The 25,160-nt window shown below is 36.4% G+C and overlaps 1 protein-coding gene across 3 annotated transcripts in view; it reads left to right on the top strand.

Moving 5' to 3' along the window:
• Positions 1 to 25,160, top strand: part of clstn2 (calsyntenin 2) — a 416,881-nt gene that overhangs the window by 285,279 nt on the left and 106,442 nt on the right. For all 3 annotated transcript variants that reach the window (XM_008106290.3, XM_008106291.3, XM_062976556.1), the window contains exons 3-5: positions 1,057 to 1,252; positions 6,664 to 6,872; positions 20,646 to 20,795. In XM_008106290.3, the coding sequence (XP_008104497.1) occupies positions 1,057 to 1,252; positions 6,664 to 6,872; positions 20,646 to 20,795 (555 nt within the window). The remainder of the gene's footprint in view (positions 1 to 1,056; positions 1,253 to 6,663; positions 6,873 to 20,645; positions 20,796 to 25,160) is intronic.

Genomic DNA, 25,160 nt, shown 5'->3' on the forward strand with positions numbered 1-25,160 from the left:
TAAATCTTAGGCGGGATCTATACAGCCTTCTAACCCAGGATCTGATCCCAGATTTTCTGCTTTGAAGTAGAGTATATGAGTCTACACTGTCAGATAAAATGGGATAAGCAGATAATCTGGGATCAGATCCTGGTATATAGGGCAGTATAGATCCAGCTTTAGTCCTTTGTCCCCTTGTATAGGATTACCTTGTTGTCTTTGGAAACATATTTTGGGCTAGCCATGTTGGGCATAAGAAAATTACATTGGGTTTGAAATAGACAGTACTATGAAAGTGTTCACCTTCTGCTATAAAATGATGCAGATTCCATGTTGAAACAATTAGAAAAGGAATATAAAATAAAATGTAATTATCATAATGATGGTCTACAAATCTTTGGTATGACCATACAAGGAATATTAGTCAATTTACCAGAAGAAGAATATTACAGAACTGAAAAGATGGAGAAAGGAACGACTGAAAATGTCAGAAAGCTGGACTGACCCCTCCACAAAGAAATGTTACACTAGTACTTAGGAGTTCTTAAATATTGGGAGGTGGGGTGTACATGATGTCGAAAAAGTGTATAGGATGAAAAAAAAGATTTTGGGTTTCCAGGTAAGGGATGCTGAGCATGTATAGGAATGTTGTTATATATAGACATCCAATGTATTGACTGCTAGATGTTTATCCTCTACAGCTTTCAAAGACTTAGGAGATACTAGCCATCAGGTTTTTTTCTTATTTACAAAGAGCAAACTATTTTGTTTCACCAATAATGGAAAAGTAAAGTGTATAGGATTGCAAACATCTTAATGTCTACAGTACATTTCTAAATAATATTGTTTTTCTTAGAATAGTAAAGAAATAAAACTAAAAATCAAGCATTTCTCTGTTTCTGCTTATTTGTTGTCTTTGTTATTGGTTGGTGCTTTTAAAAGTTGTATTCAGAAAGCCTCCCACTTTTTGGTTTATATAACTGTGAAAGTTATAATGTCCATTGTCATTCAAAGAGAAACAAATGAAGTGGCCTGGCTGATGACCATGTAATTTCTGTTTTGTTTTCTACCTTACAGGTGAAATCTGCGCTTTTAAAATCCATGGACAGGAAATGCCCTTTGAAGCTGTGGTGCTAAACAAGACATCTGGAGAAGGTCGTCTTCGAGCACGAAGTCCAATTGACTGTGAACTGCAGAAGGAGTACACATTCATCATCCAGGCATATGACTGTGGCGCAGGGCCTAGTGGAACAAACTGGAAGAAATCTCACAAGTGAGTGACAACTGAGAGTGATGCATGGGTTGTGGTGTGTATTTACAATTCAGGCTGAGAATCTCCTCTTAAATCTTTAGTAGTGGAAGGAAAATGAAGACAGAATGCTTTATTACAGGGGTTTATAGTTCAGTCTGTAACATTTGCTCATTTATCCTACTAACTTGACCTCTCTTAGTGGGACATTCAGCTGGTGGTTTAAAGGTCTGAATAGAATTCTGGATCAAGCTTTTCCCTGTTTGAATACTTATTTACATTTTTCTACCATACTATTAGATCAAGGTGGGATTTTTTTTTTTTGCAAAAGAAAAGCTTGATTTTAATTGATCTTCATGTAATCAAAAATTATTTGCATGGAAGCAGTTCTTGTTGTATTGAGCAAGAGCTACAGTTATAATGAATACAAATTGAGATATTCATTTCAGATACAATGTAGTATAAAGAATCAGGTGGGGACTATTGCTTGTCTCAATTCTATACTTTATTACAGTCATACGAAGGAAAACTGGATAGTTCAAAATGAATGAAATCCTTTAGAGACCACCCTCTCGCTGGGAACCCTTTCCTTGCTTTGCCCATTTGCCTATATTTAACCCATTCCAAATATTCATAAACAGGATCTAAGCTACTTAAGGACTTCAATAGTTTAACTTTATTACACTTTCAAAAACATTTTGTCGGTAATGAAAAAGCTAGTGTGGTGTAGTGGGTTGAGTGTTTGATCATTGCACTGGAGACCAGGATTTAAATCCCTGCTTAGTCATGGAAACCGATTGAGTGACCTTGGGCAAGTCATACTCTCTCTATCACAGAGAAAGGCAAGCAAAGAAAATCCCATGATAAGTTTGTCTTAGAGTCATTATCAATTAGAAATAACTGGAAGACACAGAATAGAAGCAGCAATAACAAATGGCAACTCTTTTTACATAATCATTCCAAGTGTATGGGCCTGACTGAACTAGTGAGTGCATGTCAATAATGTTATTATTTTGGCTCAATTATTTCACTGTAAATTGAATATTTTCCTAGAACACATTAATAATAGTACTACTACTAATAATGCATCTAGGAAAGTAAACTATGATCAATATTTACTTTTATAATGTTTATTTTTCTAGTGTGGGACCTGTCTTGGTTTTACCTGTGGTGTCCAAATGATGCCTCAGATAAAACTGAACTAATCCAGAGAAAATTGGGATTTCCCAGTTTGCTCCCGATTAATAAAACACCTGGAAAGACCCAGACCTTAAGGTTTCCTATATATGTTATCAAATAATATTTCTAATGTAGGTGCCATTCATTTAGGTCCCATAGTTCACTATACTAGCTTTGCCTACATATAATCCAACAGAATTTAGATAACAAACACATTAGTATCTGAAATAACGGTTTCAAACTTCATTAAAGAATGTTTAACTTTCTTAAGTTGTTTGTTTCGTAAGCTATCTTCACTAGAAATACCAGAACTGTTGAAAATGTTCATCCCCTGTGATAATTCATTTAAATTAGAATTTACTGACTTTTGCCCATGTAAATATTGTTGAACTGCAGAATTCATTAGCCCTAGCCAATGGTAACAGAATAGTAGAAATTTCTGTTCAAAAGCATTTGGAGGGTCAAAAGTTGTGCATTCCTGCATCATCAAACTTATATCGTTCCTTTAACTCATATTACATTGTAAATTAATCCACTTTGACCCATTTCCTTGCAGACGGGTTTGATTATTTATTTAGGGATGACATTTCAGGGCTTAAGGGCCTACCACATTGATCCCAGACAGCCAACAGTGACAGAATAAGAGGATTATCAGATTGTTGAAATTGATTAATGATGTTACAGAATGTGAAATTGTGTTCTATAATGCTTCATGGCTTTTTTCTCTATGCTTTTTTTTAAATTGAAAAATAGTGTTCAAAAGAACAGTATAATAATATTTTAGGATCTTGGAAAAATTCATACAGTCATTCCTTTCTTGCCCTTAAGTAAAAAAAAAAAAAGGTAAAGTTGCCTTTAAGGTCTTTTTAAAAATGAAGTCATTGCCCTGTTGCTGTTTGTGGTGCATTTTCATGTGCACAAGTAGATAGATAAATATGTTTGTTGTTTAAGTCTTATTCCAAGATCACATGAGGTTGGGCTGTATTCTATTGGTGACATACACACCTGTAACTGAAAGATATACTTGCATATTGAACCTTTTTGGTCACTTTAGTGATATACCGTATATACTCGAGTATAAGCCAACCCGAATATAAGCCGAGGTACCTAATTTTACCACAAGAAAACAGGAATAACATATTGACCCGAGTATAAGCCGAGGGTGGGAAATGAAGCAGCTACTGGTAAATTTCAAAATAAAAATATATACCAATAAAATTACATTAATCGAGGCCTCAGTAGGTTAAATAATGTATATATATGGAAACATATATACAGGTACATGGATCTATATGTATATAGGATTTGCAAAGACCTGCAAACATATGAGGGGAAAATTCATATATAAAATATATATATAGATAAGTAGATAGGGATTGCAAATGCATGCAGGGGGTTAATGCCTATATATCTATAGGAGAGTTTAACAAATATTTCAGGGGAAAATGCTTTTATAAAATTAATGGATATATTTTTTTTTCTTCCTGACTTGCAAGGGCGTCTTTTCAAAACATTCCCTTGCTTAAGAGCGAGGGAGGCTTTGGAAAACACATTGAAAAAGGAGGGTAAGAAAGAAATATATCATATATTGCAAGCAATGGCCTCCAGGTTCTGTTTCCCGACCTTGACCTTGACCCCATTAAAAGCCGGGGGAGGTTTTTTCAGCTCAAAAAAAAAAAGGGGGCTGAAAAACTCGGCTTATCTTCAAGTATATACAGTATGTTCGCTATCTCTTCATATAACAACCCAAATCTCTAAGAGGGTTCTTTTTGGGGGTTCTCCTTCCACAGATCTTCAGTGCCCTAGGAAAATCAAGTGGGACATTGCAGAACTATCTGACTATATAATGGTTTTCTCCAGGATCTCATGTGGGTCCTGCAGCGATCCAAGAGAGTATCATTCTTGTGCATACCATGGAAAAGGATGCAGTGGGTCTACCAGATCAGACCTTAACATTATTTCTCCTGGTGCATAATCTTGGCCTAGATGTTTTCAAGGCTGTAGACTTCCAATGTCATTGAGGTGCTTTAAAGTGTATGTGATAATATTCCTTATTCATTATTCCTGTCACCTGTGCTTGAAGGATGATAATATGAAGTATAAAGATGAAAACTTCTGTTATCCATAAAGGCTTTCTATGCTATTTGGAAACCTAATTTTTGAAAACATGTAGAAATTACTCATGAATAGAGGAGGCTCTCTGATTCAGAAAGACTAACAGAACAAAGAACACTACATTGAAGCTTTGTCATTACAATGGTACAAATATATGATAACTTTTTTAAAATAAAAAAAATCATTTTACTGTTGTCTTGTTATCAAGAATGTTTTAAGTTTGATTAAACCCATAGATGCCATATTTACCAAAAGTAATTTGTATATATGGAAGTGTTTAGTCAATTATTTTAATTTTGAAAAGGTCATCAGACTTAATTACTTTGATCACTGGATCATAGCTTCATAAACATAGCAAGGTAAAATTTGCTATGATGTAACAGAAAAGAAAACACATACCTCAAGATGTGTTCATATATCTTCGTATCTAACATTCTACATACTAGATCACCACCTATTTTGTGCCGTGTTCTGGAGAAAATTATATTTTCTGGCACAAAAGAGATTCATCTAATAGTCTTCTTAGAAAAGAAAAACCTAAGGAGTTATGGGTCAGATCTACAGTCAGGAAATATTAAGAATGACCAAAGTACAGATGGGAATTTAAAGAAACAAGACTAATAAATAGCTGGTTTGCTAGAAAACTGAATAGGGAAAGCAGAATATGCTTAGGTTACCCCACATTTTAGGAGCCTGATTCCAAAGCAACCTTGTACATAAGGGAAGCCTAGATACTTCCCCAATGGGCACACCCATTGTCAATGTCAGCACCAGGAGAAAAGTAAAAGAAGAGTGTTAGGGAAAATACCAGGATGGGTTCAGGGGAAATGTTTTGGCTCCATTATGTTTAGGCTCCAGTTCTGCTTTGGCAAGATCCCATCTGGAACTCTGAGTCCACATGTGGGAACCATAGATTACGAAGGACGAAACAAGCTGGAACATGCCCATAGGAGGGTAGCTAAGATAGCAAAAGGATAAGATCCCAGGAGGAGAGGTTGAAATTGCTGTGTATAGATAGCCTGGCATATATATCTTTAGTATCTGAAGGTGTGTCATGATAGAATGGCTTTGATTTCTGCTGCTACACAGATGAAGATCCAAAATTATGGATTGAAACTGATATATGTAAGAGGTTTCTCAACAGGCAGGCTAGATAACAGCCCCTTAGGAGGATTTTAGCAGTAGATCTCTGTACTGGCAAAGGGTTGGAGCACATCGCCTTAGGAATCCCTTCTGGCTCTGCAATTCTATACTTCTAGTTATGTGATCAGAAAACAGCTTTAGGAGTGTGAAATTGGCATTTGTTGAAAGAAACAATTTATTTTAGTCTTTATGAAAGAAAGACAGCAATGGGCTGGAAACTTGTGGTTCAAATATAGTCTCATCTTTTTCTGCTTCTTAATGAAAATTAGAAGCTTGCTAGTTTGATTAGAGGAATAAATTGGAGCTATTTAACATTTAGGATTCTTCTTCACTGCCATATAAAATCCACATTAACAGATTTGAATTGGATTATATGGCAGTGTAGACTCATATAATCCAGTTCAAAGCAGATAATATGGATATGTATATGTCAGTTGTTGTTTTTAGGGCTTTGTCCCCATGTGAGCTGCCCCGAGTCCCCTCGGAGAGATGGAAGCGGCATATAAGAAATAAATTATTATTATTATTATTATTATTATTATTATCTGCCTTGATAATCTGGATTATATGACAGTGTAGAATGGGCCTGATTCAATATAAAAGGTGCTGTATATTTTTAAGAAATTCTTTCATCACAACTTCCAATTAAAGGACTACTTTAATTCTCCAAGAATTTTCTTTCAGTTGTTTCATATTCTAATCTTTGCATTTACCATCCCTCTTTCTTTTTCTTAGGCCCCTTCTACACTGCAATATAACCCAAATTATCAAATCAGACAATCCACATTATCTTCTTTAAACTGGATTGTATGAGTCTACAGTGCCATGCAATCCAGTTTAAAGCAGATAATCTGGATTTTATATGACAGCATAGAAGGGACCTTAACTAGATTATTAGCTTCATTTCATCATGATATTTGCCAATGCAATCCGATAATGCATGCCATTAATATTTTGCTAATTTTATGATAATCAAATTGGTTTTTCTTTGGTTTCAGGGCTGTGGTTCATATCCAAGTAAAAGATGTCAATGAATTTGCACCCACTTTTAAAGAAAGATCTTACAAAGCTACTGTAACAGAAGGAAAAATCTATGACAGCGTATTACAAGTAGAAGCCATGGACGAGGACTGTTCTCCTCAGTATAGTCAAATATGCAATTATGAAATTGTCACAACAAACGTCCCATTTGCCATTGACAGGAATGGTGAGTGTTTTCATATGTATGCATTTCTCGAATCACATGTTCACTAATGTATATTAGTGCCCTTAAGCTAACTTCCAGAAAGTGAATAATTGTAGTTACTGCGGAGGTAGTAAAATAACTCTGTTTTATTTTGTGAATTCTCTTTATAAGTATTTTCTGTTATTCAAAACTGATGTCTTTTATTCTGAAAGCAATCTTGCTTCTGATAACACTGTGGTTTTATGACTGTGCAATTACTGCTCCTGAGTTAGTTAAAATCTCTCAACAATTTGTTTTTCATTTAACTGTTTTCTCTTTGTAAATCTGACAGGGAAATGTATTGTAATAGGGTTACCTTGTAGAGCAAGAGAATAACTACTTATTCAATGAACACTTGATTTTAGCTGTATAATCGAAAGCATTGCCAGTCTTAGGCCATTTTCAGATATAATGTATTGTTTAGTGTTTTCTACACAGTACTTATGCAGCTCTTATTCATTCCCTGGAGATGAGCCAGACATTATTTCTCACAGACACTTTTTTTCCTGCTGCTGAGGTCTCCATTATGTAATACTCAAGTTATGATATTTAGTGTCTATGAAAATTCACTTTTTATCTTTGGCAATACATACTTTGAGTGCTCTCAAGAATATTATGTGACTATCATGGCTGCCTTTTGGATAGTATTTGTAATACTATTACTGTGTTTATATGAAACCTGATGGAGGTAGTCTTTGGCTACAAACTTCAGAAGAAGGCAGGAAGTGCCACATATCCAAAGGGGTATAGGGTCAGCCAGAAAAGTATTCACAAAATCATATTCGTCCAGATTAAAGGTACAGTTTCTTAGGACTCCCAAGAGAATGGATCCATGCATTTCTAACCCCCCCCCCCAAAAAAAAACCCCTCTTGGGTTAATACCAGGTTAACTCCAACATATGATGATCTCAACATTTATTCAGATAAGGTTTGCCATTACCTTCCTTCTAGGCTAAGAGTTTGTGACATCCAAGGTCACACAGTGAGTATGCATTGCTGAGCTGAGTGGAAATCAGTATCTGGTAGAGTACGGCCCAATATTTGTTTCCTATTGTTCATTCGTGCTTTGTACTTTATTGTTCATTTGTATTGCACGGTATGGCAGAGCCCTCCCCACACAAATGAAGCAGTGAAACAAAAGTGAAAGCAACACAGAACCGTTTCCTTTTCTGCTGTTTGTTCCACATGGCGCTTCCTGAGTGTCCCTGGAAGCATTTCCTGGTGGTCTGAACCAGTTTGAGTCACTCAGAGGACCTGAACGTCTTGACTTTGCCATGCAAGGCTCTGCCTATTTAATGGAATGAACATCCATGAAGAGCTCATTGCAAGCACGTCCTTCAGTGCTGTGGGGTGTCAGTGGTAGTGCTGCTGTTCTGGCCGGTGCACTTATAGAGTCTTTCTGGTCTCAGTGACTGCATTGCAGCCTGCTTTCTTTGTTTGTCTATGTGGCATCCATTCATTTAAATATTTTGATTTTATTTTGATTTGATTTTAAGGGTTTGCAAGCGGCAGAAGGACACGGAAACAAGGTTATACAAATGAAACAAACAGAAACAGGAAAATATTTCATACAAATGCACAACACTAGTATCTGGTTTCCTAGAAAACTTGTCCAGCACTATGTCATCCTGCTCACCAAGTTCTAGGGGAGGACAAAATGCTGATGCCCATAACTGAATTACACCAAACTAAGCTGGAAGGACACTTGAAATATTGTTCGCATATCAGTGAAGCTTAAAAATGTAATTATTGATCTGGAAAAAAGTAGTTCTACCCCACCTCCTGTTAGAGAATATTTTGCTTAGGAAAAATAGGATAAGTAATGACCTTATTATTGTACAAAATAATTCATATGGAGTTTTTTCTCTCCATTTTACAAAACTTGAAGCTGGGGCCCTTTACTAAAGCTGAAAGGTCTGATATTTAGGATACAGAAAAGTGAGTGCTTCTTTACTCTGCAGTCAAACCAGTGCATTTGCTACCACATGTTATAGTCATGGCTGTCAGTTTGAGTGGCTTTAATGGGTGATTGCACAAATAAATTGAGCATAAAGCATGTAACTACATACCATTATGGCTATATATTAACTCCAGTATCAAAGACAATATGCCTCTGAATACCAGTTGGTAGGGAACATCAGCGGGAATATGTGATTGCTTTTATGTTCTGCTCTGAGTTTCCCATATGGATCTGGACAATTACTGCATGAATAAAATTCTAGACTGGGTAACCTGTTTAAGTGTGGCTCTATGATCCTTGTGCCCATCCCATGGCACACACTTTGAATTAATCAACCTTCTCTTTTGTTATCTGATTTATTGTTGACTGCACATTTACCTTCTCTAGCACTGAAATGTCATGTCTCTCAATTAAAAAAGAAGAACAACAAGAACAATTCCCCCAACTCTGAAAAAAGAGCTGTGAAAATAATACAGCTGTACATTTTTCCTGCAGCAGATACAATTTTCCATCCATCACACGAGACAAGATGTAGCACTGTTGTCTCTTTTTAAAGAAAATCACAGAAGCATCACACTGAGACTAAATGTGGTGGCAGAGTCTTGCTTTTTTATTTTTTTTTGGTCTTTTGAAAGGAAGTTTTTAGATTGTGCAGGAAATGTGAAGCTAGGCAGTAGTCTTTGTCACAATCATTTATTTCATTAAATTAAATACTTAGTACTTCAGAGATATGACTACAGTTTATATCCCCTTTAGAAGTATATGAATTATTATTTTTTTCATATCAGAGTAATTTGTGTCTCATTTTAAATGTGATAATTTTTATTTCTGAAGTTCCTTTTGATGGCTGCTAAAATTATACATCAAAGTGTGCATTCACCTTAAATTTTACCTTAGATGAAGGTAAAGGTTTTCCCCTGGAATTAAGTCTGGTCGTGTCCAACCAGATTTAATTGGTGCTCATTTCCATTTCTAAGCCGAAGAGCCAGCATTGTCCGTAGACACCTCCAAGGTCATGACTGCATGGAGTGCTGTTACCTTCCCACCTATTGATCTACTCACATTTGCATGTTTTCAAACTGTTAGATTGGCACAAACAAATGACACTTAATTGTAGGGACTCAGTGGAGGGAGTCTCAATGGTCTCCGGTAGCAGGGATTGATTATCCCACAGAATATTTCTATAGAAGGAAATAATGTTCAACATAAGTAACTTGCGGTGGAAATATTTTATATTCCTGATGGAATTTTGTGGCTAATCAGCCTTGTATAGTGTGTCCATATAACTGGGGATTTCCAAGCTCATAATTTGCAGTCCACAGCATGAGAGAAGCATTACACTATATATCTAAAATTTATGCACACAATAGTTTGAATATACAGAGAAATTTGGTGTTGGTGGTAACAAATAAGAAGTGAGAAAAGAAGAAAATTTTGGTGGTGCTACATTTAACAACAAGCAGAAACCAGCCAACCTGGTTTACTACCTCTGTCCTATTTTTCTTCATTTGGTCCATGCAGACAGTATATTTATATTTTGCCAAATGTTGTCTTGTTGACACAAACGTGCTAAGATAATAACCAAGGATTCATAAACTAAGTGGCAAAGAGGATCATTTTATATATTTTCTCTTCAGTCTGAGTCCATACATTGCAGATACAAACCAATCCAGTCCAGTGACATTACTATGAATTATTTATGTCAAGCAAAAGATATTTTACCCCAATGGAATGTATCTAAATAGGATAATATGCATTTTCTGCACATAGAATAGACTCACAAAAGTATTTATGCCTGCTGTTATTTTTAGCCTTTAAAAAAATAATCATGTTTTAATAGCAGAAAGAAAATTTGTGCAAACTGAACATTTTTGGCACTAAGAACACAAGTATTTAATGTAAATGCATCATTTTTATGTTAAACTAATATATTTTATGCAACATAGAGAGCCAAATTTCTTAGTTCACCCTAGTGATTGCAAACCCAGTGAATCAATGCAATTTATATGAGTACTGGCTAACCAAGTTCCCATTAATTCAGTAGGTTACTGTATTGCAGTTAGCCATTGGATTTATGTCACTTCTCAATTTCATTTTTGCAAAAACAAAACAAAAATAATAAACAGAAAACTCCAAATTCCCCCCTAAATGGCATTGATGGTGCAACAAAGCTGTCATAACATATTGGCTTGTTTGAAAACATCCTTCTTAAAGAGAAGAATTATGAATACTTTTCATATTTCTAAAAGCTTCATCACAATCATGTTCCCTACTTTGGTTTATTGACAAAATGATAAATAATAATTTCAGTTCAGTTCAGTCAGTTCCTTTGCCCCCCATAACTGGATGCTCAAAATATGCTTTATTTTTCTGTGAGCAGTGCTCAGCTCTGATAAAGATATCCATATTTAGATTGATTAGATTTCTTAGATGTGCATAAAACTCATGCATTTTTTAAGTATTGACATATTGGAGACTTTGGCTCATGAACACAGAGGAGTGTCCAAAATTTAATAAAAAGCTAATACAAAGCTCTTGCTTGTTTGCAGCCCTGATTTATTTCTGAGCTCTGTAGAACTGGATTTCAGTAGTTCTGTTCCCTTTCCTTTCTTTCCAGCCATTTCATACCTCTAGACATTTCCTTCACTAAATTAAAATTGTTTCTAGAATCCCACCTTGTACCACATATATTTGTCAACTTTCATCTTTTTATTTAGCTTCAGGCAATATGATCACTGTGTTCATTTAGAGCAATGTGCAAACTGAAATAGTGCTTATAATGTGGACCAAGTGTATTTTGTTGTTTAGTTTTATTTTGTTGGTTAGAATGAGTACCAGACCTGAAGCGAGAGGTGAGTTGTTAGCTATTTAGTTGTCACACGAATGAACTACTTTCAGATATTTTTCTCCTGGAGGCTGTTTTCAAGCTAGCTGAAGTCAATTTGAAATTTGATGGAATGATTGCATTCAGCCACAATGAACTTTGGAACAAGACCTCATAGATTAATTTTTAAATTCATGTCATAACTAGACACTGGGTACATAGTGGGAGTGGAAGATAAGGTATCAATGTGTACATTGTCAATATAGCAAACCCCCCCCCCCTCATGAAACTATAATGGGGGAAGGGACTTGTCCTGAAAGTGAAGCATTCTGATTTTACATATTAACACTTTCAGACATTCTGAATCTATCTGTTCTATTCAAAATACGTGTTACGTCTCCCTTATTCAAAAATCAAAACATTTGCCACAGCTGCCCACTTCTACATTTGAGGGCTAGCCACATGTTCAGTGCTTGCTCAGGGTATAGCGTATAGCATACTTTGAGCAAGCACTGAACATGTGGCTAGCCCTCAAATGTAGAAGTGGGCAGCTGCGGCAAAACGCCTGCAAAACGTGGACGGTCTACAGACATCACAGTCAACTCCTGGAGCGTTTCCGAATGTCCGATCACAGTTTCCCAAAGCAGTTACTCTACTCTCAACTCAAGAATGTAAAATGGAATGTTGGTGGGCAGGAAAAGAGATTTAAAGATGGGCTTAAAGCCAACCTTAAAAACTGTGGCATAGACACTGAGAACTGGGAAGCCCTGGCCCTTGAGTGCTCTAATTGGAGGTCAGCTGTGACCAGCAGTGCTGCGGAGTTCGAAGAGAACGAATGGAGGGCTTAAGGGAGAAAGGTGCCAAGAGGAAGGCATGTCAAGCCAACCCTGACCGGGACCGCCTTCCACCTGGAAACCGATGTCTTCACTGCGGGAGAATATGCGGGTCAAGAATGGATCTCTTCAGCCATCTATGGACACACACCCCAAGTCACCAGAAATGGAGGACCATCATCCTCGGCCTACGAGGGATCGCCTAAGTAAGTAAGTAAGCAAGCTTGCTCAAGGTGAACTGATGAGGGAAAGAAAAGATGGTGGATTCTACTTCCACATGACCACTGTAAAAAGGAGACACCCCAGAAGCTTCTGCACAACTTCCACCTGGCCAATGGCTGGGAATGGCATGGAAATGGATATAAGGGCAAGCACAGAGCAACTGTATTGTCACACCTGTATTCAGCCCAGTAGGGTGTAAGATTTCCCCTCTATTCCCAACTTTTCTAAAAGGTCTGAAAGAACAAAGAGTGTGTCCATTGGAGAAGGGCCTACAATGTATTCATTTAAAGAAGGCCTTGTGTAAGCAGAGCTGCTTTTTACCCCATTAAGGTTCTTTGAGGAAAAACTCATGAGACTAGAAATGCAACTAGCTCCTTTTCTTCAAGTGGCAAGCATTTTGAATAAGGGAAACTCAGCCTGTATGTTTTCTTTCTAGAAGGAGTGATAGTTGATACAGCTAAGTAGAAAAGGAGGTAGGTAGCTCTCCGAAAGGAAGATGAATTCAAAGAGCTTCACTATAATATAATTTTACTTGTATTTGTGTGTCATGTGAACACAATAACTGAAGTTATAGCTGAATGTGTATAAGTATTACAGTTGTGATAAGAGAAAGTGATGGGTGTGTTTTCTATTGTGGCTGACATCCCTACTCTCACTAAAGTGTGCATCAGTTGTGACCAAGGTGGTGTATATGATGCAAATAAGGAATCATTTGTGAATTCCCAAAATGTGGGATTTCAGAAGGGAGTGAAAGAAACACTCACACATGATTGTTTTGCACAGAGAACATTTTTTTTTTGCAGAGGATAAATATTTTTAAGCATGAAAAAATATTTCAATATAGAAATATTAATTCCAGTATAGAAAATGCTGTAATTGTGAATGTATTCTGCATAATATTTATGATTAATTTACATAGAAGAAAACATTTTATGTGTAGGAAATCATTGTTCTGCACTGAAATAATATTTTACAAATACAAAATGCTGGGTTTTGTTCAAAATTGTGTGAATTTTGCATAGAATAAGTCCTGAATTGTGAGTAGCCAATGAAAATTGCATGGTTTCTAAATAATTTCTTACAACATTACTAACTTTGAGGAGAAGTTTAATGAAGAATTACCTTTCTTTTTGAACCCTGGTTTCCCAAAATCATAATCTAGCACTCAAACCACTATACCTTGAGTCCCCATGGGGAGTAAGTTGTGGTAAAAATAAAGCAAGCAAGTTAAATAAATAAATAAATAAATACTATACTGGTTCTCCTCAGCTACTATAGGCCCACTGAATCAAGTGCTGAGTGGTAAGTCAACATTTATATAAACGTCATTAATAAGACCCCATCTATACTGTCATGTAAGATAGCATGAAACTGCATTATATGGTCAGTGTGGACTCATACAATGCAATTTAATTGCATTGAACTGCATTATATGACTCTACACTGTCCATATAAGGCAATTTCAAACTGCATTACATGACAGAATTCATGGGGCCCCAGTCTACTTTAGTAATTGCTTTTTGGCCACATGATTATTTTCCAATGTATCCCCACACACCTTGAGTTTTTCACATTTTATTATGTTGCAACCCGGAATTGAAATCGATTTCATTGACATTCATGGACATATCAGCACTAAGTTTGTGCAATTCAGCTAAAAGACATGCTGTTTCAGGGTCCATTTTCGGCAAACACCTCATTCTGTTTACTGGGAAGTTACTCAAATCAGAGGAGTGTTGCCGTTTTCATTCAGCAAAGATTTGGCCCATTGGCTACAATGGGAAACTTTAAAGGCTCAATTCTCAGTCATGTTAAGGCCTATTTGCATGAAACCTACCTCAGTTTTAGACCCATTAGCAACTGTAGGCCTGCCAAGTTTCAGAACAATTCACCAATCTACTGATTTTTTAGAATTATTTTAAGTTTTTACCATAATATTTTTTTAAAATAAGACAAATTGCAAGAGAGGATTCTGGGAATTGTAGTTGCTAGTTGTGTCAGTTCTCAGCCAATCAGACTATGGACATAACCAGGCCTGTTATTGGCTGAGAACACACATGCGCGCGCGCACACACACACACACACACACACACACACACAGAGGAACTTCAACTCCCATTACACTCTGAGAGGAACTCAGAGACTTTTCAATCCCTTCTCCATGCAAGTGCTGCTGGGAAAGTGAGTTCCCAGCAGGGCCCTCTCTGGAGGAGGAGCCTAGGGAGAAAAGACACTGCTGTAGCATCTCAGCGGGGTTTCACCTTGCTCACAGCACCCACCAAGAAACTAGATGTGAAAATCAAAGCAGTTTATTAAGAAATCATATATAAAAAGGGCAAAACACCCTGTAAATAAGGGTTAAAATCCAGAAGTTAATATAGCAGGCAAAAGTCATAGGCAAAAAGCGAAGTCAAACTGTTTACAGAGAACAATCCACAGGCAGAATAAATCCCAAAGCAAGGCTTAAAACTGGAGCATGAAAGCAGGATAAATCCAAAATACAAGGATTAAAATATCAACCTAAATACCCAGGTAAATCCAGAAAACCAGGAGCAAAATCTGAGCATGAATCCCAGAATAATCCACGAAGCAAGAAGTTACAATATGAGCATGAATTTTGGGTCTCCAACCCAGGCTTGAATAGGGAACAAGGCGAGAGAACTTCCCAGGGTAAACAATGTTGCTAGATCTAAAATCCTGACACCAATCTCTCTGCTTTAAGGACTGCAAAGCATGAATGCATTCTTTTCACCTTGAAACCCCTGCTTCTCTCTCTCACACACAGTCTCTCGGATCTTCTGCACTTGAATCCCTCTCCCCTCAGAGCCAGACAGGAATGTTTATCCAAATCAACTGTTCCCCCAGATGAGCTAATATTATCTGGCCTGCTAGTAGGTGAAAGATCAGCTCCCCAACTGCTGGATTCCAAGACATCAGTATTTTCACATGGCAATACAGAAACAGCCTTTTGCTCTAACACCACCTTCTTTCCCCCCTTCTTGGCTGCTGAATCCAGCATTCTCCCTGAATGTGAAACTGCATCTTCCAGTCTCACAGGCCCTGACACCACAAGCCCCTCATCTTCATCAGGTTGAACCACAACAACTGCAGGAGCCCTGAGGCAGACTCCTGCCTCAGGTATAATGCAGACTGAAGTCCATCCTCTCCAGTAGCTGATAAATCTGGCTCTCCTGATCCGCTTTGCCCAGTTTTTCAGTTTCCTCCCCATTCTGTATTTGGGGGATTACACAAAACATACCATCAAATATTACAAATCACTTTCGGTCAGACTGATCTGGACCCAATCCTAATCCAAATATTTAATTCACATTAAATCTAAAAGAGCTGTAATTAATTCTGTAATGAGTTTTAGAAGTAAATATTCTAAGGAAGACCTAGAAACTTGTTAATGTTTCTTTAATCAACTCCAGTGTCTGGGGATTTGTTCTGCAGATCATAGAGCAACTAACTGTACAAAGAAATAAAGGAGCACAAAGGAATGTGCATAAAAGGAAATGTTAATGAAATGTACTAAAAATAATAAGCAGATAATCATTTTAAACAAGTAACTGACAGTATTATCCCCACCAGAAAAAGGCATGAGTCAAGAAGTGTATAAAATAGAGCATAATTTTATTTAGCTTGGAGGCAACAACGGCAACAAGGAATACATTATAATTACAGCTAGCAACAATCAGTGAAAGTGGTTAGGCATTTCACAACAGGATGTAAGTACATTTGGTCACATGAAAGAACCATTACATGTTCTCTCATACTGTACAGCTATGGCAAGTCACATAGATGAGCATCCCTTTATCTGCAGCCCATTCACACTATACAGTTATAGTACTATTATTCCACTTTAGCTACATGTGTTCAATCCTATGGATTCTTGGGATTTGTTGATTTGCCAGTCACTGGAATTATTTGACTGAAAATTCTAATTGCCCTCCCTAAACTGTCACTCCCAGAATTCCACAGGAAGCCATCATCATAGAAAAAAGTGAAATGTGACACTATAATATTGTGTTGTTTGAATGGGCCAGTGATCATATCCAAGTAAATACCCTCAATTCCTCTTAGCCTGCTTTTTATTCATTCTTTGCACCAATTTATTCCTTATTAGCTATATGATGAAAAGAGTATCATAAATAAATATTACTGTTACTATGTGTCAGTTGACATTTATTCAATGCAACAAACACACAAAGGTTTGAATCAGTTCAGATGTGCCTCCAAGAGTTGTACTGATCCCAAAATATGGCTAGTAGAAATCCAATTGCTATATTATGGATTCTGAGTGTGTGGGTGTGTGTGTGTGGGGGGGGGGGTGTTCACATAATTGATCTGACAATATTTTACTCTTTGATTTCTGGCCTCCTGTGATTGACCATTTTGACCTCTCAATGAAAGTAATCCTGCCTTGTATTTGTTTGTCCCTGATGAAGAAAATCTAAATTACCAGGTCATTCACTTTGTGAAGAAAAGGGTGCAGTTCTTGAGAGTGCTAAAACATATACTTAATGAGAACCTAATAATTAGGCAATTTGTAGGAAGTGTTTGCTTCTACAATGCCATTAAAAGAGAAACTTAGCAAGCTATATCAAACTAAGTTGCTCATCACGTTAAAATCAAACATAGTTGTGACTAGTTGTCTAATTGCTGTCAGTGATTATAAAATGTCACTAGCTGTGTTTGAACCCAGTCTAACATATTTCATGCAAGTAAGTTTGCACATTATAAGATTAATAATAACTGACTGAGGAGGATAAGGGTGAGTTGGAGAAACTCATTTCCTCTTAGGAAAGAGGAATTCATGGGACAATATCCACCACTGATATCTCATATAAATCCCTCAAAATACCTGTGTATGTTTCCTTAGCTGTACAGTACTATGATGTGATGACCTTGGATCTTCTGGATTCAAGGCCATCTTATGTTCCCAACACACTCATGGAACAAGTCACCAGGCTAGTATTGACATATCCTTTCCCATAGTATTTAATATATAGTCCATGTGCATTTCCAGTTATTTCCAAGAAAGTGTGCATGGGCTTTTAGAAAATCATTCACATATCTTTGCTATTTAGTTAAATGATTTTCAAAAGTAGAAACAAATGAAGGAGGAAAGAGAGAGGAATCATGTGATTTCTTTCACCAAGTATCGAAAAATATTGTTTTTGAATGGATTCAGAGTTTTGAAACTTAAAATAATTTTAAATTTTAGCTTAGTATTTGCTATGAGTTAGTTAGTATTCAGATCAAACTGCAGTATGCTTTAAAGCAAATGGTGAAAGGCTGTGGAATTTGCATGGGATGAATGAAGAAGAATTCATCAGCTGACAGTATCTGAAGCAAGCTTACGATCTCTGTAGCTCTAACTTTCACTTCAAACCAGATCTACTGGGGGGATAGGAAATCAGTCATCAATGTATGATTCATAGAAAGATGTAGAAATTTAATGTGATAAATCATTTTCATCTTTATTCATGTTGTACAAATTTAAGTAGGCAAAACACAAGCAAATGTACACTAAATATGGTAATGCAAAAGAAATAAGCTTAAGAAATTAATTTCTGTTAACCCAGCCTGTAATATTTGCATCATTACATTTCATGGAAAGGTCACTCTTCTATTTCTACTGGCATAATGTGTATATTACTGTTCTCAAGCATAGCTTTGTTGGTACAGTAAAGCTTAAAATCAGGATATAAAGTGGTATTTCCAAGATCTTTTCTCTATACTCTGTCTTTACTGTACAATTATAGCAGTTTGATAATGCTTAGCTGTCCTGGCTCCTTCCTATAGAATCCTGGGATTAGTAATTTTGAGGTATCTAGAGTTCTTTAAGACACTCCCTTGAACTACATTGTTAGAACTCTAGAAACAGAATAGAAATAGAGTAGAAACTACAAATCCCCAGGTTCCAGAGGATGCAGTTATGACCATTAAATTTATCCAACTGTTATAACTGCATATAGATACACCATTAATTTCAATTATACAATATGAAAAATAGCTGTAGCTTTTTCAGACCAAATAGTTTTAAGACTAAAGAGCTAAATGTTACAGTGATTCAGCTAGCCAAAGGTTAAAAATCCCTGCTAAACTATTTTAGTCATGTAATCCACTTTAGTCAGGATGTAGGATATAGCAGATAGTACCTGAATACACAATGAAGAAATGAGAGGACAGCTTCAGGATATGAGAAAGATTAAACATTTGTTGACTTCAGAAAGCTTTAATCCATTGGTGCACATAATATGAAGTGTATATTAAACACGTATGATGATCAGCTGAAAAGGAACAGTTGTTCAGCAAAAATAGTCTGAATTGAAATGCTGAACATTAATTAAAGCGACTGCTTTAGAACAGTAAGACCCTTAATCTTTCCAGAAGGTATAACTTCAATTTCCATTCTCCTCTCCCCATTTTCTTGTGAACCAGGACAGGTGATTTGTCACATTTATGTTTCTGTCAGGTTGATTTTGTTGCTGGAGGATGTTATTTTTCATCTGGTAGTGCAAAATTGTATCATTTTAAAAAGCTGGTTAGATTCACTGTAGAAGAGATTAAGGAAAGTTTCCCCCCTCCACCTGACCTTATTACTATATATGCAGGAAGAGGCAGTGTTTGTGGAACAGAAAAGGGCCTGAGTGATCCCATGATTGTTCTGGATGTCACATTATGGATATGAAAGAGAAGAGGCATTTTATTTTATAAAAATATATACTCTTGTGTCAGCTGTTTGGACAAAAGAACTGGAGAACATAAGAACTTCATAGACAACTAATGAAGACCAGTGGTAGCCTTATTTTGTATGACGGTCTGCCAGAACCTTTCACCCTTATTTATTTTTCTTCAACCTTGCTTTATATTTTATGGACCTTATCTGATATTGCTATTCATAGACCTGGATTGTGTAGTTTTAGTTTGACCAATTGTATATTTTACAGACTTATAGATTTAATATATATTTTTATATGGGTTACATACACACTTCCCAACTTTCTCTGTTTTCTAAGAGTTTTGTGAGTTACATTTTATACCCTGTCTTTTGTATTTCATGTTCCATGTGTGGAAGGGCTGTTGTCATATTCTGTATCCCCTGAACCAGCAAATCTGAAGTCTAGAATTTTGTCCTTAACATCAGAAGGACAATATGGGTTGGTTTTCATTAGGGATGCATTGAATATATTTCCATTTAGAATTACCCAGGGTCTTATTTAACTTTTCAGAAATGATGTAACAGATCCCAAGGTCTCATTCCACATCCTGAATGCAATAGTACTGTATATACTTGAGTATAAGCCTAGTTTTTCAGCCCTTTTTTAGGGCTGAAAAAGCTCCCCTCAGCTTATACTCAAGTGAGGGTCCTGGCCGGCTTCTATTCAGGTTGGATTATACTTGAGTATATAGGTATTCAGAGTTGGACAGTCTTACCTTATTAAAGTCTTATTATTATCTTAAATTACAGTTTTATATAAATATTCAGAAACATCTAACCTACTGATGCCTCAAATAATGCAATTTTATTAGTATCTATTTTTATTTTTGAAATTGACCCATAGCTGCTGCATTTCCCACCCTCATCTTATACTTGAGTCAATAAGTTTTCCCAGTTTTTGTGGTAAAATTAGGTGCCTCGGCTTATATTTGGGTCGGCTTATACTCGAGTATAAATGGTAATTTTCCTAACCCCATGTATTATGGTACATTGATAATGACCAAACCATTTTAGCTTAAAAGTTTAATAAGAGGTGTATGAAAAAGCTGTCCTGTATTCTTCCTTTTTGCCTACACTTTCAATCCTACAGAGGTCCCTTTGTACTATAGGCTATGATTATAATCCATTTCATGAATCTGGCACCCTCAAAATTAAGTAAGATATATATTGACTTGTTTTGCAACTGCAGGAAACATCAGAAACACTGAGAAGCTGAGTTATGACAAACAGCATCTGTATGAGGTAATGGTAACGGCCTTTGATTGCGGGCAAAAGCGTGCAACTGAAGATGTTTTGGTGCGGGTTGAAGTCAAGCCTGTATGTAAACCTGGATGGCAAGGTAAGGAATGCATTTTATTAGTCTTTTTAAAATGTCGATGATAGAGTTTTGGTACGAAAGAAATGTTGATTCTTCAGAGATTTTGGAAAACCAGGCTTACTATTAAGGAATTTATTCTTAAATTTTTGCCATTATTTCCAGCTCTATATTAACATAATTATATCAGTCCCACCCTTAGTGTATACATATTTGTAGAAGCAGTATGTCATCCCATTGCCTCATTGATTGCATGATTCTAACAGCTACCGTAAAAAAAGTAGTGCTGAACAGAGCAACAAAATTGCAGTGTAATCCTGCCACAATCATACTTCTAGGTTGCTACTGCCACTTTGAGAAATCACACCAACCCTACTGCAATAGAAATGGTAGTGGTCTAACAGCAGTGGCAACCAAAGCAACAGGGCTGTGATCCAGATCTGCCAGTATTTTTTCTGTTATCCCCAACATCAGTAATTAATATAGCAGTATGAGGAAGCACATATCTAAAAGTTTGGTGAACATAATGCCTGGGATGTTTCCAGGCAAAGCAGGATCAATCATTCTTCTGGGCAATCAGCTTTGATTATGCTGAGCCATTAAATTATGCTGTCCCATTAAAAGAAATCAGTCATGGGCACTTGGAAGTTCCCATACAAGTGTAGTCCTTATATAGATCCACTACTTTCACAAGCAGCTTTCTTTGATTACCCACAATACAGCACCAGGTTCAAATTACAGTAGAGTTCCAGTTATCTGACATAAATGGGTAGGCCGAATGTCGGATAACTGGAACTGTCGAATAATAGGGAGGCCCTATTATCCCTCCTAGCAAGCTGGGTGCTTGGCGAAGGGAAAAGGCCCGGTTTAGAGAAGCCCCGGTGCATGCTTGCTGCTTAGTAACACACATGGGGCTTCTCCAAAGTGCCGGGCGCTTGGCGAAGGGAAGAAGCGCTGGGAGCTTGCCGGGAGGGAAAATCTGCTCCAGCCTCATCTCATCCCTCTAGCAGGCACCCTGGACCATGCGGCCTGCCTGGCACGTGGGATAATACAGTACGCCAGATAACTGGAACTCTGCTGTTCCAAATATCAATGAACTATGAGATACCAATGGGAAAAACTATCCTTACCATAGGTATTTAGGCAGCAGGTCTACATGAAGTACCTAACCGAAGGCAGATCCAAAGTGGCCATATAAACAATTGCAGCCAGTTCCATTTCAGAATTGGCCCAACCATTTATATGGACCCAAAGTTGCACTTTGCTTTGATTTTCAGGAAGAATTCAGAACAGTCCACAACTTTTGTTAATGTGATTCAAAGCTGCACTAAGCAGCTTTGACCCACATTAACCCAGATCATGTAAATATGCTCTGGAATTCAAGGCCACATAGCTCTTTAAAGTTCAGGTTTATGTTTGGACAATTAGCTTAGAATCTTTAAAATATATTTATCCCTTAATTTACTGTCCATGGGACGCATCCAATTATAACTCCAGAATTCTCATATTGATTAATTGTTGTAGAGCCATTTGGAGAGAAAAAAATCTGCACAGTTCTAATGGATGTAAAATACTGATGAAATACACTTTAGTCCAGGCCTGCACAACCTGGCAGTAGTAAGGGCCTGAAATCAAAATAGGTGAAATTACTGATAGGTTTTTAATACCTCACTTTCCAAGTAAAGGTATAATTGATGAATAAACTATTGTGCAAATAAACCATATTATAAAAAGAGAAGTTTCAATTAATAGTGAAAAAGCAAGGTAATTATTATTATTATTATTATTGTTATTATTATTATTAGATCCCAGTAGGGTGGCAAAAGGCCACCCTACTGGGATCTGCACGCATCATCCGAAAATACATCACACAGTCCTAGACACTTGGAAAGTGTTCGACTTGTGATTTTGTGATACAAAATCCAGCATATCTATCTTGTTTGCTGTGTCATAATAAAATAATAATAATAATAATAATAATAATAATAATAATAATAATAATAATAAAAATAATAAAAATAATAATGATAATAATAAAAGGCAAATATATGTAGTCTTCAAATACTATAAATAAATGGTTGTTTCATATGTTATAAGGTAAGTTTTTCTTTCTCAGTGGAAGAATAAATGGGATATTTTGTGATCGTGATGCTTTTAAATTTAGCGCATGCACCAGACAAGCACTTATTTTTAGTATTAGTCCTTTTGACTGATTAAGTGTCAAGTCTGACCTATTTAATAATCCACTGAAATCAATGTAGAGGTAGCATAAGAGCAATGAAAGTCATAAATCTAGGTCATACTTCATTGTGATTTTCCAGGTGCTTAAAAGAGGTTTTATGAAGTGAAAGTCCTCTGCATTGTTTTTAATAGATAGTCAGAGCTTCTACACATTCCTCTTGCATACAAGACAGAAAAGTGCACCTGTATGTGATTGTCTTGTTCCCCATTGAATAATACAAGTTCTTGTTGTAGAAATTGGAAAACTCTTTACTATCTTGTTTTTTTCTGTCAAGGTAATAGGACTTCTGTTTTTAAAATTCAGTTCAGGTTTTCCCTAAGAAATAAATTACAACAGGGCAGACTTTGAACACTTGCTTTCAATTTTGCTAAGATCTGAATCAGTGCAGTGTGAACTTTCAGGAGCAGAAGAAAGAGTAAACTTAGCGATATCAGTTGTGTGACCTTCTGATCTACTGATACGCAATACTTTAAAATGGCAATCGGTGAAATAAAGTATTCAAAGGCTAAAGAAATACCAAAAATGTTTTCTTCTCCAAAATATGTTAGAACCATTGATCCTTGACTATTTAAATATTTGTGTGTATGTGGCATGTGGTCAGCAAGGCAATGAAACCCATACAGTACTACAGTTTAACATATTGTTGACACTGATGGAGCCATAACAAAGCAGGGTTTTTTCTTTATTCTTCACTATGCATTTTGGATATTATGGGGTTACATTTCAGATTGTTTTCATTCTAAAATGCCATTTATTTAGATGCTGTCAAGTTTTTTCCCTTAGGTTTCTCAAAATGCATAAATCCTCATGGAGATTTCTTTTGTAACTAACAATTCTATTTTTCCCTTAGGTTTCTCAAAATGCATAAATCCTCATGGAGATTTCTTTTGTAACTAACAATTCTATTGGCATTTTTAGTCTCTTGAGATTTTATTAATTTTCAACAAAATGCAAACAGAAAACTGCAAACTCAGGATGTTTTTAAGCTATATTATTTTGGTATTTTTTTATGTCAAAGGCAATATTAGATAGGGGACAACTATTGCAGGTCTGGGAGCCATGCTTTTACCTCAGAACCTTCTGAAAACCTTCTGAGAACCGTTGGTCTAGATCAGGGGTCCCCAAACTTTTTAAGCAGAGGGCCGGTCCACAATCCTTCAAATTGTTGAGGGGCTGAATTATCATTTGAAAAAAAAATACAAACAAATTCCTATGCATACTGCACATTTGTAGTGCAACAACAACAACAATGAAAGAACAATACAATATTTAAAAATGAAAACAATTTTAACCTACATAAACCTATTAGAATTTCAATGGAAAGTGTAACACAATATTAGCATTATATATTACTATATTGAACTATACCACTATACTATTAATAATATGTAATATATAACATATAATTAATATTATTATATGGTATTACTACTAGTATTATATTGTATAACATATGATTATCATCAATATTATATGTATATACAATATATTATATTATTAAAACTGATATAATATATTATATTATAAAACTGAGGGCGGGGGCCAGGTAAATGACCTTGGAGGGCCGCATCCGGCCCCCGGGCCTTAGTTTGGGGACCCCTGGTCTAGATAGTACCTGTGATAATAGTGAAATATTTCTTTCTGAACTGTTATGTGCCTTGGAATGTTATTTCTTTGTCAATGAGGATGGAGTTGGTTGTTAACATATTTTGTCTGAGGGTGAGTTTACATGGGCTCAATCTGTCCCCTTTTCTTTATGCTGCTGAACACAGGAGAAGGATGATGGGAAAAGGTGAGGGCAGCAGTGCCCCATGTAGACAGTGGACCAGACCAAATTGAATCCAGTACAGCTCCAATTGCATCTCCCTACTTTTACTAAAGTTGGGCCAAACCAGATTAACCTAGTTACTAGGCATGAGCGATCCATGAAAAAAAAAAAGGTTCTAAACTCACTTCTAAAGTAGGGGGCGCTGGCGCTTCCTTTCTGAAACGACTTCCAAAATTTGGCCCAAAAAAGTTTCAAAACTTAAGAATATGTGGAATATTCAAAATTAATTTGTTAATGGCGGACGCACATGCACAGTGGCCAAAAACAGCACCAGGGGGGACTTCACAGGACTATCCCAACATCATTTTTTAGCTATCTT

This window comes from Anolis carolinensis, chromosome 3 (assembly GCF_035594765.1).
Source record: "Anolis carolinensis isolate JA03-04 chromosome 3, rAnoCar3.1.pri, whole genome shotgun sequence".
In the NCBI taxonomy this organism is placed as follows: domain Eukaryota; kingdom Metazoa; phylum Chordata; class Lepidosauria; order Squamata; family Dactyloidae; genus Anolis; species Anolis carolinensis.